Below are 18,889 nucleotides of genomic sequence, written 5' to 3'. Positions count from 1 at the left end.
TAGCTCACGAAAGCTCATGCTCAAATAAATTGGTTAGTCTCTAAGGTGCCACAAGTACTCCTTTTCTTTTTGCAAATACAGACTAACACGGCTGTTACTCTGAAACCTTACACTACAATGAGTAAAAGCCTCACTCTGAAGTTTAAATTGCAGCTGGGGTATCTGGCTGCGGGTTGTTAGTTTTCTTTGCTTTTGGTTTATATGGATTCATGATTGACACAGACCAGAAATTCATTTAGAATTATTTTCTTTGTATGCTGCATTTTACTGATGTTGATAGTGAAACAGATTCTTTAGGTATGATTTGCAGAAGTAACGAGTATCCTTTACCATACTGGAAACATGAAATATTACTGGAAACATTAAAAGTTGTACTGCAGTTTGTACAAAACTTTTTTTTTAATTTCTAGAAAGGTGCAAAATTCCTCACTGATGCAGAAGTCATCAACCTAGTCAATGCTAAGCATATTCCTGCTTACAAACTGGAAACTCTGATGGAAACTCATGAACGTGGTGTATCTATTCGCAGACAGATGTTATCTCAGAAGCTCCCTGAACCATCAGCCTTACAATATCTTCCTTACAGGCATTACAATTATTCTTTGGTAAGTATAATGGAGACAAGCAAGAGTGAATTAATTTTTAAATTTTAAGGTGACTCCTTTTGTATGTTTTCCCCAAATTCTTCTCAAAATTATAATTCATGTACACCACTTCCAAAGAATTAAGACAAAGCTGTCAATTACAGTTTCAGTCTGTCTTCATACAAACACAGTCTGCATGGGTATTCATTCAGTTCACATCTGAAAGTTCTCACAGACATAAGAACTGGATACTTAATTTTTTGAAATGAAAACTTAAGAGTCCAGATCAGTTTTGTAGCATGATCAAAAAGGACAATTATGTATTAATGTATAGAGTTCCTTAATCTCAGTAAATTTAGGGCTTTGATAATACCACAGCTGAGTTTACCGGGATGAGTGGAAACATGAGTTGAGTCATAATAAAAGGAAAGTTATTCAAAATCCAGATTGTTACTTTAATACAGTTTTCACTTTGTACAGTAACTCTCCTAATAGATACAAGTACATAGCATTCACTAATATAAAAAAATTCTTTCTGCAGTTTTATCTGTTACTATACATTACTTCAATGATTAAACACTTCAATGAACTTCAGAAGGTTACGGTCAAGTTTTACTAAATACTTCCAAACTTTGTGCACAGTATAAAACATTGTAGTGTAAAAATGTTGTATTTTATTGAAAAATCAAGTTGGTAAAGTAGGCTAATTTTGATTTATTTTATTTGTTGATGACTATTTGTTATCAATTTCTCAACATGCTATAGCAATGCTGTATCCTTAATGACTGTTAAATCTAACATTTTTTTAAAGGTAATGGGAGCTTGCTGTGAAAATGTGATTGGATACATGCCCATCCCTGTAGGTGTAGCTGGGCCACTTTTCCTGGATAGCAAAGAGTTTCAAGTTCCAATGGCAACAACAGAAGGCTGTCTGATAGCAAGCACAAACAGAGGGTGCAGAGCAATATGCGTAAGTAAAATTCAGTCTTGGATGGTTAGCTCCTTGCCTTTGTTAAGAGCCCATCACTTAATACAAAATGAGGTGAATTGTGTAAGATAGATATCTGTTTAATTAAAGTTATTAAATATTACCAATAATTCCCAGTAATCGTATTCATTTTCCCCTTTGGTCTTAGCTTGGTGGAGGAGCAAATAGCTGTGTTCTAGCAGATGGGATGACTCGAGGACCGGTTGTAAGATTACCCACTGCCTGCCAGTCTGCAGAAGTAAAGGCTTGGCTTGAAAACTCTGAAGGGTTTAAAATAGTCAAAGATGCATTTGACAGCACAAGTAGGTTAGTGACATGGCTTTCTGTAAAGTATTTACTAATGTAAATCTATAATGAAATATAGAAATCTCCCAGCTTTAGGTGTACTACGATGCAAGAAATTACATGATACTAGTTTCAGGGATCCAAATAACTTTGGTCTAAGTAATCAACAACATCTTTCATGTCCAATATCTGGTTAACCATTAGAACTACAAACAAATGTTATATCCCCTAGGAAAATAAGGAATTCAATCACAGCAAGAAAACGGAACTTAAAATGGTATTATTCTGATTACCATTCATACTTGTTTCCACCTCCAAAAACACACACACACTTCAGTTCTGACTTGATTTTAGTGGTCATTATCCTGCACTTGTAGAATTAGAACCAGTGTTGTACACCACAATCTAATCTTTCAAATGATATAACGTGTTCTTCTCTAATTCTAGGGGCTAAAGAGAATATTGATCCTATAATGTCAGAACTGACAGGGTGGGGAGAAGCATAACAGTATTAAAAGTAATATGATTTAGAGCAGTGGTTCCCAAACTGGGGTTCTAGAACCCCTGGGGGTTCGCAAAATGTTACAGGGGGTTCTCGGGGGAAAAATTCCCTAATGGTGGACAGAGCTGTCCCTAGGGACCCCGGGCAGCACGGGGCCAGCAGCCTGGAGCCCCTGGACTTCCAAGAGCTAAGCAGATCAAAGCAAGCATATCTATCACACTGAGGAGATTTAAACTTCAAGACTCTTTATAAGAAATAGAAAGGGAGGTGGATTTTTTTGCTGTTTTTAAAATTAAATAGGCAGCTAGTATTGTTTTTAAACTTATTATGAAGAACAAGTTTAAGCTTTGTTGCAACGTGCGTTGTTTGCCTGGACTGCTCAAGACCTGAATGCTTGTGTAGGAGGAACTCTTTGCATTGGCTTTTTAAATACCTTCATGCTGTTTCATATTTGATACTCCTTGATGAAATGTAGGAGCCTTGTCGTATAGTAGGCTTATTCAAAGTGATACAAGCTACGAAAGTGAGATCTTGGAAGAGTGTTGCCGTTTTCATAATGTAATAAAAAGACTGTAATGATAAATAATAATTAATAATAAATAGCATGTAATAAGCATGTCATAAAAACAAATTTTATATTTCCAAGATCACAGTTTTTATAATTTATACTCAGGTAAAGGAGAAAATCCCTGGAAATACTCATTTTTAGGAGGGGGTTTGCGAGACTTGGCGTTTCAGTGAAAGGGATTCACAGGTTGTTAAAGATTGGGAACTACTGATTTAGAGCATGACTGTCATAACTTCTCTTATCCCCATCCCTCCCCAGTATTATTTGTTGTATATTATCTCTGGAAAATTGAAGACTGATTTTTCAGTATTGGTTAGCAGAGTCATGTTCCACAAAACCATGTGGAGGTCAGTAGTACACTTGAGCATATTCCAGCAAGGCTTGATAACCATGGTATAGAACCATCCTTGCTGCTGTTGAATAATGTGCAATATCTTCAAGTTTGTTTGTTTTTGCTTACTGCATAGCAATAGAATTGAGTTGTGGGACATGCCCTCACTATCACTGCTCTAGACACTGTTTCTGTATATAACTGACTTAAGAATTGCCAAATCTCCCTCTTTTATTAGTTTGTATGCAGTAACACAGAATTTGGGGGGGGGGGAATGGAGGGAGGGAATTGTTGTTTAAAATTAGGTAACTATAACACTAGGATCCTGTATTTCACAAGTTGCAGGGCTAGAAAAATTAAGCATATCAGTACAGATACTTTCAGGAGCAGTAAGTTTTCTTAAACATTTCTCTTGGATCAGCAGTCAGAGGATTTTGTGCCTGGTAGTTGGTGCTGATTTAGTTTTGAGCATAGAGCAGGAGAAGGAGCGCACAATGTGCATGGTGCTTAGCAGGGTTATCCGGAACTAATGGCTTACTGTCATTTGTAGCTGAAAAGCAGCCTGTAGTCTTTAGTGAGATAAGGGAGAGAGAAGGAATTGTAAATAGTTAGTTGATTCTCATTTATTTACAGGTTTGCTCGTCTGCAAAAGCTTCACATCAGTCTGGCTGGTCGTAACCTTTATATCCGTTTTCAGTCTGAAACAGGGGATGCAATGGGAATGAACATGATCTCAAAAGTAAGATCCAGTCTTTTTCTACTTAGCATTTTTTGAAAAAAGAACTAGTTAAAGAATGTCACTAAATTAACTCTGAATTTCCTGTCTTACATGACCATACAGGGAGTGGAAGCAAGGACACAGGACTGTCTCCCCACTTCCCTCCCTCCCTTCAACTTCTCCCCCTCTCTTTTTCTGGGGCTTGTATAAGGGCCATCCAGTATCAGAGTCCTGTGTTAAGGTTCATAGTGCTTTTTAGAGTAAAATTTACTTTCTGTCCCTGAAGTGCTTAAATCTAAAATAGGCAAAACAGGTTTACATGAGTGAGAAATTAAAAGTGATTATTAATCCTACTTCAACTTCATTCTTATTGATCATCTTCCCATATGAACTTGAATTTTTTACCTTTTGCTTGTTTTATTTACCTAGGGCAGGCTGTGTCTCTCTCTAGTGATATAAAATGGTAACATGTAATGGTTTAGCTTTGTGTCTTTGACCATAATCAAGAGTAGTACCTAAGCAATGAAAAAGGGAGGTTAAAATGACTATATTTAAAAAGAAAAAAAATCTGCACATGCAACTCAGGCTCTCCTTCTTCCCCCAATCCAGAATAAAGGGAAGAATTGATCCCAGATTATTAAGATTCATGTTGTGTGCATACCTTGCTAAGTGCCAGTGTTCTCTGGTCCTATGTAGCCACTCGGGAGAGTTAGAGGGGGCAGAGCCTCCACCCACCTGTGCAGCCCCAGCATGCATGGTGGGGAGGAACAAGGGCTTGTGAATTCATTATTTCCTCTACGAGCAAGTGAGTGAGATGGGGGCAGAGCAATGATTATATTATCCCTACCCACCAGCACCATCTTACCCAAAAGGGAAGTCCAGGTTCCTCTGTGAGGAACAATTCCTTCCCATTGCTGCTCCTGAGGTAGCACAGTGATATGCTTTCCCTTGCACAGGGGCTGAGCCCAAAGGTTCAATCTAGCCCTGATGTGTTACTGTCTCTGTGATGGTTAGTCAAATATTAGTTACGTTCTCCAGTGGTTTATAATGCAACCTTCATTGGAAGTTACACTTCATTTATATCTGCTTCTGTCAGGGTACCGAAAAGGCACTTGCAAGACTGCAAGAAGAGTTTCCTGATCTCCATGTTCTAGCTATTAGTGGTAACTATTGTACAGACAAAAAGCCTGCTGCCATAAATTGGATAGAAGGCAGGGGGAAGTCTGTTGTCTGCGAAGCAGTTATTCCAGCCAAGGTGGTCAGAGAAGTAAGTACCGCTTTGATTCATCTTGGGAAAAAAAGCATGTTTTTTCTAACCAAACTAATCCTTTAATAAAAATTAAACTTGAAATCAAGATTTATAAATTGTACATAATGATCACTCTTCACTTTGAGCATTATTGTAGGATCATGGACGTTATAGATAAAAAATGACTTACTAGTAGAGGATTTTTCATTCAATATACTTTTGTGATGTCTAGTTTAAAATGTCTGAAGTGGTGGATCTTCTGCTCCTTCTTTTGAAAGACTGTTCCACAGTCTAATAGATCTGACACTTAAGTAGTTTACCTGATATTCAGTTCAGTTTTAATAACCTTTGTAACCGGTCCCTTGGGTACTCCATGGCAAATTAATCTGCAGCAGTTAGCCTGGGTTCTGCTACACATCACAGTACACAAGACTGGAAATTCTTTGGGACCTTCATATAAAGAGGTTTTGATTGAATTAAATATGAAAATAAATAATACAATCAGTAGTATTTCTTGTGACTTAATTTGATATTTAATTTTGTAGTGCCCCAGAACTTTTTTAACTTTCAGTTGTACTGCAGAATTTTGTATTAAAAATATATAACTACATTGTAGAAGTGATTGGGGGAAGCTGGAGATCGTGGCAAGCTGGGATGGGGACAATTGGGGGTTGTTGCTATTGGAGTTACCTGAGAGGCAGGTAGGTACTATCATAGCTCATTAACAGGCTTTTTCTTCCAAACTATTTTTATATTGTCATCATTAAGTTTCAAATTTAATGTCAACATTCCATTGAAATAAATGGGGTGGTTCACCACACCTCTTGGAAGTATTTATTTCAGGCTGTCTTTAGACTTAGGCAAATCTCTCTCTATGCATTGGTTTGCATTCTGTTCGTATCTAGAAAGTTTTAGCAACTGTAAGAGCTTAAATTATTTTCTTTTATATGAAAGTCTACATTTTAGAGAACTGTTCTGAGGCAAGTTCCTCAGCCATGGAATCATAGTCTGAGTGCTAATACTAAACAACATGGGATTACTACTGCTGTCTAATGAGAAGTATAATAAAAGCATATGGTTTTGTCTAGCTATTGAAGACTACTACAGAAGCCATGGTTGAGGTTAATATAAACAAAAATTTGGTGGGGTCTGCGATGGCTGGTAGCATAGGTGGCTATAACGCCCACGCAGCAAATATCGTCACAGCTATCTACATTGCATGTGGACAGGTAAGTTCAGCCAATTCACAGCACTATTAGGTTTTGGTTTTTTAAATATATTCTTAAGATAGTTGAACTAAATGTTTTTATTCTGACTTTAAGGATGCAGCACAGAATGTGGGCAGCTCTAACTGCATCACTCTGATGGAGTCAACAGGTCCCACAAATGAAGATCTGTATATCAGCTGCACAATGCCCTCTATAGAAATTGGAACAGTTGGTGGAGGAACCAACTTGCTACCACAGCAAGCTTGTTTGCAGGTACAAAGCATCAAAGAAAATTAAAATAACATCCTTTTAAACCAAAAGTCCTCCTGGTTCTATTGTATACTGTGTGTCTAAGTAATACTGCAAGTTTTTTTCAAACTTTAGTAGGCTTTAAGATATAACTAACTAAACTGTTCTAAAGAGTATTCATGCATCTGATTTTGAAGCTAAATGCTACTTTTTAATGTCTGAGGGACTTAAAAGCTGGTTTGGTTCACATAATTTAGTAAGGACCATTAAATAACTCTAACTGAACACAAATTTACCTTTACCAGCGCTTGGTTTTAAAGTGTAATGTTGTATATTTTTGTCTACAGATGTTAGGGGTCCAGGGTGCAAGTCAAGACAATCCTGGTGAAAATGCACGTCAGCTTGCTAAAATTGTATGTGCTACAGTAATGGCAGGGGAATTGTCATTAATGGCAGCACTGGCAGCTGGACATTTAGTCAAAAGCCACATGATTCATAACAGGTAAGAAATGCAAAGCTTAGTACTATACTCTGCATCTTCCCCTGTCCCAAATACAGCACAATATGTAATAAATGGTACATGAAACAGTTAAAGCTACAGAGAGAGTGCTGACTCCAAATGGCTTATCTTACTATTTTTGTTAGATCAAAAATAAATCTACAAGATCTTCAGAGAAACTGCACCAAGAAAGCAGCTTGAATGTCAGAGGAGCATTGAAGTGAACCATTGCCATAGCAACTGACCAGGAGTAAAGAATAATATATATTTATGAAATTTAGAAGGCAGTGTTCAGTACAAAGATTTTTGTGGAAGATAATTGAGAAGATCAGCAGACTTGTGATAAGTGAAACTCCTCCTTATGACTTTGACTTTCTTCAGCTGTTAAAAATTACTTCCTTTCTGAAGATCCCAGATGTCTTGAACATGGTTTAGAATTTTTGATATTTCTCTTACTCTGCGCATGCTCTTCTGAAGGGTCAGCTTTATATCATTAAGGATTGAGGGTTTTTTGACTAGTGAACTCCCAGTTATGACTGAGATGGAAAACAAGTTCTGTAGCGTAATCTGTTGTGTGTTTAAAAAAATGATTTGGCTAAAATTGGTTTGTATGTAATGTTCCTTGTGGTTTTTGTTTTCTGGTTAAAAAAGTAGGTTTTAAATATAAAGTGATAGCAGCCTAATTGCTTCCATGAACTCCTGATTTTAATTTTGTTTGTTCAAGTTTTAAGCTTACGTCTTGAGTTATGAGATAATTTTATTGAGTCTGTCATTAATCTGTAGAAACATTGATCTATTTATAGTACTTCACTTGGTGCTGTTCCACTTAATTATTAGCTCCCTAATTGAGTTTACATCATTTTTTCCTTTAAGGAAAATCTATTGCTACAAAGTGTAGAAATGTTTGACATTCTTTTATAGGAGTATGTGTTCAACCGCCTGGGCATTTTGTTCAGAGAGAAGTACTGTATCATGACTTTCTAAAACTTTCTTGATACAGATATAGAAACAATTACACATCAGGCAGTTTAGAGCTTTGATAATGTTAATACAGTTTTTTACATAACTTTTTCTGTAAGTAGCAATGGATTCAAGTGAACGAATCAAGAACAGATGTTTACACTTTTAAAATCTCATCTTTTTAAAGTACAGTGCGTTGGCACATTAATAATTTTTGGTGTTCGACACTTTCTCCCCAGGGATCGGTGTTTGACGTCTGCTTAACTTGAGATGTAATAAAGCCAGAAAAATCATGTGTCTTTAATGTTCCAGTTGGTTTTTATGTTTGATTCTTTTTAAATATTTTCTTTTGTGAAAAAACTGTAATTTATTTTCTGAAAAATCCAACTTATCCATCTTACGAAAACTTACAAGGGTCCATTGAAATGATGTTACTAGAAAAATTAATACAAGAAATGTAACTGTCCATTAAAATACTGTATTTGGATCAGTGAGATAACATAGGGTGTTTGTTAACATTATGCGGGAAACATTAGGTAGGTTTATTTTGGTTTGACTTGCTACTGAGAAAACGAGTATCAATTACTATGCTAAACAGTTATCCTGTTCAGTCACTGAAGGAAAACTATAAATGGATTTGAACATTCCTGCTTACTAGAAGGATGGTGTCAGCAGGTTGGTCTTTTTATGGGGATACAGAGGCATTTCGGGGGTGGTGATGAAATAGAGAGAATGCTGTTCTTCTGATGTGCAAGCTTGGTATAACTCGTGAGGGACTGATTTTGTAGAACATCAGCTCTAATATTAATGTATTGGTCTCACAGAGCTAACATTCAAGCTGGAAGACATACTACATGCTAGGTATGCTGTGGTAGCATGAAAATATCATGAATGTTTATCTTTTTGCATTATTATGAGTAGTTTTTTCTTATTTATGGAGAGTTGAAACTGCTTTGTTTCTGTGTTCAACCAGTGATTTATTATTTAAAGTAACACTGAGCTGGCAATAAATGGTGGTTCAGTGTTCATTTTGGTGAATGTAACTGACATTCTGTCTTGCAGAATTAACGTTTTGTATTATTACTAAATTGTGTACATTTTGGTACAGAATACTTTTTCAGTTTCAGTAAAACAATGGAAAAGCATTTTGGCTTAATTGTGATATTTTTAAGTATAATTAGTGACTTTATTAAATATTAAACATTGTTTCAGGGATTGTTTACATATTGTCCTTTGGTGGTATGAAGAACACTTAAGGAGTTGCAATAACTTCTCAATACAGTAGTTGAGTATGACACTTTCCATTGAGGCCTATTTTGGACACGTCTCTGTACTTTCCAGAAAAGTTTTTCTTGCCTGGAATTTGGCACACGGTAGTGGTCTGCTAAAACAGAATATATTTTGCAAAGTCTGTGATGGTCATTTCAGAGAGATATGTGACCCTAAACACAAAAATGCACTTTTAGAAAAGTCTTCCAATCTGTTTGGGCTAGGAACGCTAAACTTACTGCATTCGTTCTGCATCAGTGAAAGCTAGTGCATCAAAATTAACTGACCAATATGTTACTCTCTACATTACACAGAACTCTTGAACATGAAGATTATTTAAGAGGAGGAGGGAGAACTCTCAAATGAAAGTACCAGACATACAGTTATGTAAATAAATATTTAATCTTAAAACCTAGTCAAATAATAACTACTTATTTTTTAAGTTAGCAAATTTTAACATTTTAAAATGTAAGCTGAAAATAAAGGTTTTTAAACCACTTTCCCATTAAACAAAAAGTCTGGAAATATATACCAACTTTGACTCCCTAAATTTCATCTAGGAGCCAAAAATCCTACTATCACAAAGAAATCTGTCACCTACACCTTTACATTTAGAAGCTAAAGGCCTGATCAGAGCCTCCTCCCGTTCTGTTTCAGGTCCTTGGCCATAATATAATTTCCATGTCTGGCCCACCCAATATCCAGCATTAGTCCACCTACAACTGGATACTCTTTCAGCTTCCTCTCTGCATCTCATGCTCTAGATCAAGGGTAGAGATCAACTTTATATATGGAGCAAATAATTTTTGGTTCTCTATGAAGCCCTACATAAAACACTACAGTGGAACCTCTTACCGCAAAGTTTGGGGACTGATGTGGGTCCAGGGCAGAAGGTAACATGCTTACAACAAGCCATCCTCAGAAACAAAAACACCCTGAAACCAATATAGAGCACTTGTAATTGGATGGTTGGGGTCAGGTTCTTAGAGCTGCAGATGTCTAAAGGCTACTGTAGGGCAAAGGATGTATGTTTTAAAAACATGTTGGCTAACGTGTTAAATCTCAGCATAGATGGAATAAATTGTATTTTAACATGTTAGTTGATTGAAGTGAACCCTAGGGTGGCTTTCCTCCTCAACCCTGAGCACCTGGGGCTGGTTCACTTTCCTCTTCCAGCCTGGTTTTGCTGCCCTACCACATGCACAGACTTGGTCCAGGGCTATACTTAGGCTTTGCTAGTGCGGTGGCAGCTTATACTGGCAAAACTGTTCTTTTGCGGGTATAGCCTATTCCAGCCATCTTGAGCAAAACAAGCTACCCAGCAAGAGCTCAGTTTTGCCAAAATAACTGCATCTACAGCAGGGGCTTTTGGTGGCTCAGCTATGTCAGTCATAAATCACACCTCTGACTGACACAGCTATGGCGGCAAAAGTTGATCATGTAGACCTGGCCTTGGCTATAGTAGTTCTGTGCCCTCCTGCAGGACCCTCCAGCATAGGAGTTGTTCAGGCATCACAGTGGACAGTTATTAGTCCGTTCCCAGAAGGACCAGGATTTAGAAATTCTGGCAGATAGATCTGCAGATTTGACATTCCAGTTGCCTGTCAATTTAATAGACAAACCACAATACCAGGTACATGCCCTGATATTTGCATGAGTGATGTTGCAGGTGATATTCTAGATGTCCTACCATTCAAGGATGTGGGGATATGATGTTATTGACGTGAACTGGGACCACATAGATCAGTGTTGCAACCAAAGTCCTGTAGTGGCACCAAATCTTGTATAAAGGGGGTCAAATGAGGTGTCTAAGACAAGGTTATGGTTTGCTGATTATGATTATGCTGACTATATGTATCATTTTTGTAGTTAAAGTTATGAATATTGACTCTATACTGTCTGTATTTTCAAACTTGTGCTATGCTTCTGGGTGTCAGCTCTGCCTAGCCTGCTTGATGGTCCATTAAGGACCATCAGCTATACAACTGACCCACTGAGAGAAGGCAGACACGCCTTGCGATTCAGCAAGGTATGAAGGGACATGCCTTTGGACAGAACTCTGAGGTTTTTCCATGCCATGTGATGGACAGCTTGTCTTTGGAACAAAGAAAGAAAGACCATATGACAAGAGAATATAAAAAGCTGCTGCAGCTCCTCCATCTTGTCTTCAATCCTGCTTCTTACCTCTGAAGGAACTTTGAAGCATTGAACAAAGGACTGATGACCCATCCCAGCCGTGGATGTACTCCAGAGACTTGCTTTGAACCTGCAGTTTATTCCATCACTGCTACAAGCCTGAACCAAGAAATTTGCCATTACTGTATGTAATTTATTCCATGTAACCAATTCTAGCTCTCATCTATATCTTTTTCCTTTTATGTATAAACCTTTAGATTTTATATTCTAAAGGATTGGCAACAGCATAATTTGTGGGTAAGATCTGATTTTTATATTGACCTGGGTCTGGGGCTTGGTCCTTTAGGATCTAGAGAACCTTTTTCTTTTACTGGGGTATTGGTTTTCATAACCATTCATCCCCATAATGAGTGGCACTGGTGGAGACACTGGGAAACTGGAGTATCTAAGGGAATTGCTTGTGTGACTTATGGTTAGCCAGTGGGGTGAGACCAAAGTCTGCTCTGTTTGGCTGGTTTCATTTGCCTTAGAGGTGGAAAAACCCCCAGCCTTGGGCTGTAACTTCCCTGCTTGAAGCAATTTGTCCTGAATTGGCACTCTCAGTTGGGTCCTGCCAGAACCAACATCATTACGGGAGGAAAAGACTAGATGACAGTGGTCCATCCCCATTTCATAGGGCAGCGTTTCCCAAACTTGGGACGCCATTTGTTCAGGGAAAGCCCCGGCGGGCCGGGCCGGTTTGTTTACCTGCCGCGTCTGCAGGTTTGGCCGATCGCAGCTCCCCCTGGCAGCGGTTAGCTTTGCCCAGCCAATGGGGGCTGCAGGAACTGTCGCAGGCCGAGGGACATACTGGCCGTCGCTTCCCACAGTCGGGCACAGTGGGAAAAAAAAAAAGGGGGGGTGGGCGGGAAAGAGGTTAGGAGATGCTACAAAATAGCCATTTTGAAATAGTATGCAGGCCATCAAAAACAATCCAGATTGGAGTACTATCATTAAATTGTAATGAATCCATACTCCTAGGAGAGATCCTCAAGCCTCATAAAATGAAATATGCTATCAACTTTTCAACCAAATAATATTCTCTGTGTAATAAAGTGGAGCTGGAAACCAGACTTCTCTCTCCCCTTCTTCTGTCTTCCAATAAAAAGGACTTGGCAACGTGCCCACTCTCTCCCACCACCCTCTTCTGTGTCCACTTGCCGTTCCATGTTCGGGCTTATGGACCAAACCATAATTCTATTGAAAGGGCCTGATGTATACAGATATTTTGTACTGATATAACTATGTTGGTTAGGGGCTGGTTTTTGTTTTAACCAAAATAGTCACACTACTCCAATCCCTACTGTGGATGTAGTCATACAAGCATAAAAAGTGCTTTATAGCAATATAGCTATTCTTGCGTAGAAAGGGGAATAAGCTATATCAGTAGAAATACATCTGTACTGGTATCAGTGCATCCACTCTAGGGGGGAAAACCACTTTAACAATAGTGGCGTAATTAAAGGTGTATAACCCTTAAACTGCTCCAATGATAAGGAAGAAGCGTCGGCCTACTAGAGACATAAAGAGGTATTACTGTTATGGGAGTTTCAGACTATACAGAGTTATCACGCTTCTCCCAAACTAGCTTCTTCAGAAACTATTTTGGGTTCTACTGAGAATGTCATGTGTAAGCTTCTGCCCTAACCTGGTCTGAAGGCTAAGCTTTCCCAGTTAGCCCAAAGACAAGAAGGCCCAAGCTGCCTGCAGTGGGCCCCTGGTGCAGACATCGGCTTTGGTGAGAGATGAACTGGGGTCAAGTAGCCTATTTCTCCACTTCTCCCATTGGCAGAGATCCGTGGCAACGTCATTCCCTGGCACTGAAGACGGTGGGACTCGTCTGGCACTGATCCCATTCACCGGTGCAGAAGCAGCACCGGAGCCGGCCAATGGGGCGCATCCCAGGGAGGAACCCCGGCGTCAAAACTTTTGGAGCCTGTGCCGCTGACTTCAGCCCCACAAGGGGGACCATTGAGTCCGGTGCAGTTGGACTCCCCGGGTCTGGTGGTGGAGGAGGTAGCACTGCCTTCCACCCCAGACACCTTTGAGGCTGCCACGAACCTCATTGCGATGATGGCACCGAGGTCCCCAGCCCTTCGCATAAAGCCTCTGATACCGCCACGGGCAGCGCCATGCTGGGGAAAGCCAGCAATGATCCGCCCTTCGACTCAGCCTGCAGAGGGGAGGTACCGCTCAGAGTTCCGGCAGCTCTTGGAGTCCTGGTGCCGGTCGCACCTGCGGCGCCGGTTGCACTCGTGGCGCCGGTCTGACTCGCGGCACTGAACCAGATCCCGCCAGCATTCCCTCTCACAGCACGGATCGCCTTCACGCAGTAGGTCCCGATCTCAGCACTGTTTTATCAGCACCGATCTGGCTCTCTGCGCAGACCATGCTCACGGGACTGCTCCAGATCTCAGCACTACTCCCCAGCCTCGCAGCGCTGCTCCCCCGCTCAGCTGTGCTCGGCACCGCCATGGCCATCACAGTCCTGGGCCCCATCTTTGGACTCAGAGATGGGGTCCACATATTAGCAGCGACCCTGGCACAAGTAGGTGCGGGACATACCTAACATCGGTGCAGGATCATGGCCTGCGCAGTGGCTATTTTGGACCCATAGGCGTACCACCAGGCCCAGGGTGCCCAGGCCAAGGCCTCATGCTCATTGGATCTGAGCCTAGTGTGCCTGAGGCAGCGGTCAGTCGCCCCACCCCTAGGGGAGCAGAGGAGTCGGCTGTCACACTACCTCCTCCGGAACCCACCCCAGTTCCTGAGCCAGACCCTGGAGTGGCTGGCACGGAACTAGAGGCGGGGCAGGAGGTCCCTGAGGACCAAGAGTCCGGAGGACCCAGTTCTCCCACTAGCGTCTCTGTCAACCACCGCGGACGAGGCGGTGGTGGGCACCTCCATCTTGGGGCCACCCCCTATAGATAGCCATGCCCACCAGGAACTCCTGCGCAGGGTGGCACGGAATATGAACCTGCAGGCTGAGGAAGTGGTAAACTCAGAAGACCTGTGGTGGACATCCTGGCACCAGAAGGGTCATCCAGGGTCGCTCTAGCCCTCATCAAAACTATACAAGCCAATACAAAGACCATTTAGCAGATCCCAGCATCCATCCCTTTCACCACTAAGGGTGTGGAAAGGAAGTACTTCGTACCCTCTAAGGGGTTCGACTACCTGTTCATACAACCACAGGCTTGCTCATTGGTAGTGTCGGCAGTAAATGAGAGGGAGAGGCAGGGTCAGCTAGCCCCAGCGCCTAAATCTAAGGACGCCAAGTGCCTGGATTTATTCGGACGCCAGTGAGCAGGCAATCCTGAGCAGGTACAGTTTTAACTCCTGGAACTCTGAGGAAGTTTAGGGAGCTGGTACCAGCGGAGTCCAGGGAGGAGTTTAGGGCAATTGTTGAGGAGGGCAAGGCAGTGGCATGGACCTCTTAACAGGCCTCTCTGGACGCTGTGGACTTGGCAGCACGCTCCTTGTCCTCAGGGATAGCTATGTGGCGTAGTGCATGGCTACAAGCCTTGGGCCTCCCGCCCGAGGTTCAGCAATCTATGCAAGACCTACCCTTTGATGGCGTGATCCTGTTTGCCGAACAGACTGACTCCACACTGCATAGCCTCAAAGACTCCAGGGCAACAATGAAATCTTGGGGTATGCACACCCCAGCAACCCAACGAAAGCCCTTTAAGCCCCAACCGCTGCAACGGCGCTTGTATCCTCCTCTGCCAAGGCAGGATTTTTACAGGCACAGGGGTAAGAATGGCAGGTATAAGCCTTCCCATCCCCTGTCCGCACAGGGCCAGGGCCCGACTAAGCCTTCATCAGGCTCAAAGCAGACATTTTGAAGGTGTGCCCAAGGACAGAGCACCTGTCTCAACACCGGATCCTTCCCTGTGTTTTTTGAACCAGCTATCCCACTTCTACCGTGTGTGGTCCCTAATAACATCGGACCACTGGGTTCTTCGCATGGTGGAAGTGGGATATTCTCTCCAATTCTGCTCCTACCCGCCCTTCCACCCCCCTTCCCTGTCCCTCTTCAGGACCCTTCTCATGAGCACCTCCTTATCCAGGAGGTGCAGGCGCTCCTCGACGCAGCAGCGATGGAGGAGGTTCCTCAGGAGCTATGGGGCAAGGGATTCTATTCCCACTACTTCTTAATCCCCAAAGCCAAGGGGAGGAGGGAGGTCTCAGACCCATTTTAGACCTGTGAGGACTAAACAAGTTCATGGTAAAGTTGAAGTTCCGCATGGTTTCCCTCAATACAATTATCCCTTCTCTGGATCCGGGAGACTGGTTCGCTGCCCTCGACATGAAAGATGGGTACTTTCACATAGCGATTCGCCCTGCACACAGACGCTTTTTAAGGTTCATGATTGACCAAAAACATTATCAGTTCACGGTCCTTCACTTCAGCCTGTCGACAGCCCCACCAAGTGCATGTCGGTGGTAGCAGCCTTCCTCCAAAGGAGGCAGGTGCAGGTATACCCTTACCTTGATGATTGGCTACTCAGGGGGCACACCAGAGAACAGGTGGAGTCGCAGGTCTGTCTGGCCATATCCACGTTCAAGAGACTGGGTCTCCTTCTCAACATGAATAAGTTCACCTTGTCTCTGACCCAGAGGATAGAGTTTATTGGGGGCGGTGTTGGACTCGGTCCAGCCAAGAGCAAGCCTGCCAGAATCCCGATTCCAAGCCATGGCAAGCATCATTCAATGCATGAGAGAGTACCTGACCACTACAGCAAGGAATTGCCTCAGTCTCCTTGGTCATATGGCGGCCTGCACGTACACGATCCGACCTGTCAGGTTGAGACTCAGGCCTCTACAGATGTGGCTCGCTTCGACATACTGCCCGGGGCGCCACAGCCTGGGACTAGAGGTCATGGTGCTACAGCAGATGCTAGAGTCACTCCAGTGGTGGCTCGATGCTTGAATAGTCTGCGAAGGAGTCCCCTTCAGCAGCCCTCAGCTATCCTTGTCTCTAGTTACGGATGCATCATCTCTAGGTTGGGGCGCCCATATGGAAGATCTCCGAAAGCAGGGCCTCTGGGTCACAGGATGAGCTCTCTCTCCATATCAATATCAAGGAGCTCAGAGCGGTGTGACTCGCATGCCAGATCTTTCAGTCTTGTCTGCAAGGCCAGCACAAGGCAGTCATGATGGACAACACCACTGCAATGTTTTACATCAACAAGCCCCTCTGTCAGGAAGCTCTCAGGCTCTGGGAATTCTGTATAGCCCACTCCGTTCACCTGGAAGCATCACATCTGCCTAGGAGTCTAGAACGTACTGGCTGACCACCTCAGCAGGTCCTTCCACAGCTAAGAGTGGTCCATCCGGCCACACATCATTCACTTCATCTTCCAGAGGTGGGGTTTCTCCAGGTCTACCTGTTTGCCACTCAGAGCAACAGTAAGTGCCCAGTGTTTTGCTCCTTCCAGGAAAGCAGCCCGGGTTCACTCGCAGACACATTCCTGCTTCCCTGGGGAGGTCGTCTGCTCTACGCCTTTCCCCCGTTCCCTATCGTGCACAAGGTCTTACTCAAGGTCCACAGAGACGGGGCAGAGATAATTCTGGTGGCACCGCTGTGACCTCGACAACACTGTACACCACACTTCTGGATCTGCTGGTTGCCACTCCTCCCCAACTTGATCGTTCAGAACCACGGTCATCTTCATCACTCAGACCTCCAGTCCCTCCATCCATGAAGCTTCCAGGCTGTGAGGCGAACCCTATGGATGTCTTGTGCTCGGAGCAGGTAAGGGAGGTCTTACTTGGCAGCAGAAAGCCCTCCATGAGGGCCACAAATCTAGTGAAGTGGAAGAGGTTCACTTGCTGGTGTAACCAGTGACATACACCCCCACTTCAGGCGCCGTTACCCTTTTTTCTGGAGTACCTTCTGCACCTGAAACAGCAAGGCCTGGCAGTATCATCTGTAAAGGTACACCTAATGGCTATCTCAGCTTTCCACCTCGGAGTCTCTGGACGTTCTGTCTTCACCAACCCCATGGTTGGACGGTTCCTCAAGGGTCTGAACTAGCTACATCCCCAAATTAGACAGCCTATTCCTGTGTGGGACCTTAATTTGGTCCTCTCCAAATTAATGGGTACCCCATTCGAGCTGCTGGTGACTTGCTCCCTTCTCTACCTATTGTGGAAGGTAGGCTTCCTAATTGCCATCACATCAGCAAGAAGGGTGTCTGAGTTAAAGGACCTTACCTCCAACCCACCTTATGCAGTTTTCCACAAGGACAAGGTGCAGCTCAGAACTCACCCAGCCTTTCTGTAAGGTGGTATCACATTTCCTTACCAGCCAAGACATTTTCTTACCTGCTTTTTATCCAAAGCCTGATACCAGAAGACATGAGCAGAGGCTGCACTCCTTGGCTGTTCAGTGAGTGTTAGCCTTCTATATCAAATGCATCAAGCCATTCACGAAATCGAACCAGTTGTTCATAGCGGTGGCTGACCGCATGAAAGGACTACAGGTCTCATCTCAAAGAATATCTTCCTGGATCATGTCCTGCATTCGCACGTGTTATGAGTTGGCCAAGACACCAGCCCCGTCACTTACGGCATACTCCAGAAGGGCACAGGCCTCATCAGCGGCATTCCTGGCCCAGGCCCTGATACAAGAGATCTGCAGGGGAGCAAGTGGTCCTTGGTGCATACGTTCACCTCTCATTACGCCATTGTCCAGCATGTCAGAGATGATGCAGCTTTCAGCAGAGCGGTGCTCCAATCTGCGATTCCATAACTCCAACCCCACTGCCTAGGTAAGGCTTGGGAGTCGATATGAGCAATCACTTGAAGAAGAAAAAACGGTTGCTCACCTTCTCGTAACTGTTGTTCTTCAAGATGTGTTGCTCATATCCATTCCAAACCCGCTCGCCTTCCCCTCTGTCAGCATAACCAGCAAGAAGGAACCGAAGAGGTGCCGGGTCATATATTGAGCGCCATGAAGGCACCACTCCAGGGGGCTCCATAGCTGACCTGACGGGTGCTGCTAGGGGAAAAACTTTCCAACGACTGTGCACGCCGCCACACAAGTGAAAAAGGCTCTTTGATAAGAACTCTCCACGTATTCCCATGGGACTATTTTACACTCACTTTGGACAGACAAAAATGACTCCATAGGCAGCAGGGAATCAGGCCTGAGATCTGTGAGGTAGTTTGGAGCACGACCATGGTGGGTTTTAATAACAAGGAGGGGCAAACACTAAATCCTGCCCAGACCTGGGTGACCCTAATGGAGGCACTGAGAGAACACAGTCCTCTGTCCACAACATGCATTACTGTGT

The 18,889-nt window shown here is 43.0% G+C and overlaps 1 protein-coding gene across 5 annotated transcripts in view; it reads left to right on the top strand.

The window, feature by feature from the left end:
- The window catches only part of HMGCR (3-hydroxy-3-methylglutaryl-CoA reductase), a 38,959-nt gene extending 29,673 nt beyond the window's left edge, over window positions 1-9,286 (top strand). For 4 of the 5 annotated variants that reach the window (XM_077817049.1, XM_077817051.1, XM_077817052.1 and 1 more), the window contains exons 12-20: window positions 411-605; window positions 1,396-1,554; window positions 1,721-1,878; window positions 3,892-3,997; window positions 5,073-5,243; window positions 6,314-6,454; window positions 6,548-6,706; window positions 7,030-7,184; window positions 7,328-9,286. In XM_077817049.1, coding sequence (XP_077673175.1) covers window positions 411-605; window positions 1,396-1,554; window positions 1,721-1,878; window positions 3,892-3,997; window positions 5,073-5,243; window positions 6,314-6,454; window positions 6,548-6,706; window positions 7,030-7,184; window positions 7,328-7,382 — 1,299 coding nt within the window. In that variant the 3' untranslated portion in view covers window positions 7,383-9,286. The remainder of the gene's footprint in view (window positions 1-410; window positions 606-1,395; window positions 1,555-1,720; window positions 1,879-3,891; window positions 3,998-5,072; window positions 5,244-6,313; window positions 6,455-6,547; window positions 6,707-7,029; window positions 7,185-7,327) is intronic. The other variant, XM_077817053.1, reaches the window with a different exon arrangement.
- Window positions 9,287-18,889: the final 9,603 nt, after the last annotated feature.

The sequence above is a fragment of the Eretmochelys imbricata genome, chromosome 5 (assembly GCF_965152235.1).
Source record: "Eretmochelys imbricata isolate rEreImb1 chromosome 5, rEreImb1.hap1, whole genome shotgun sequence".
Taxonomy (NCBI): Eukaryota; Metazoa; Chordata; order Testudines; family Cheloniidae; genus Eretmochelys; species Eretmochelys imbricata.
Note: the sequence above shows the minus strand (reverse complement) of the source record. Positions and strands in the feature narration are given on the sequence as shown.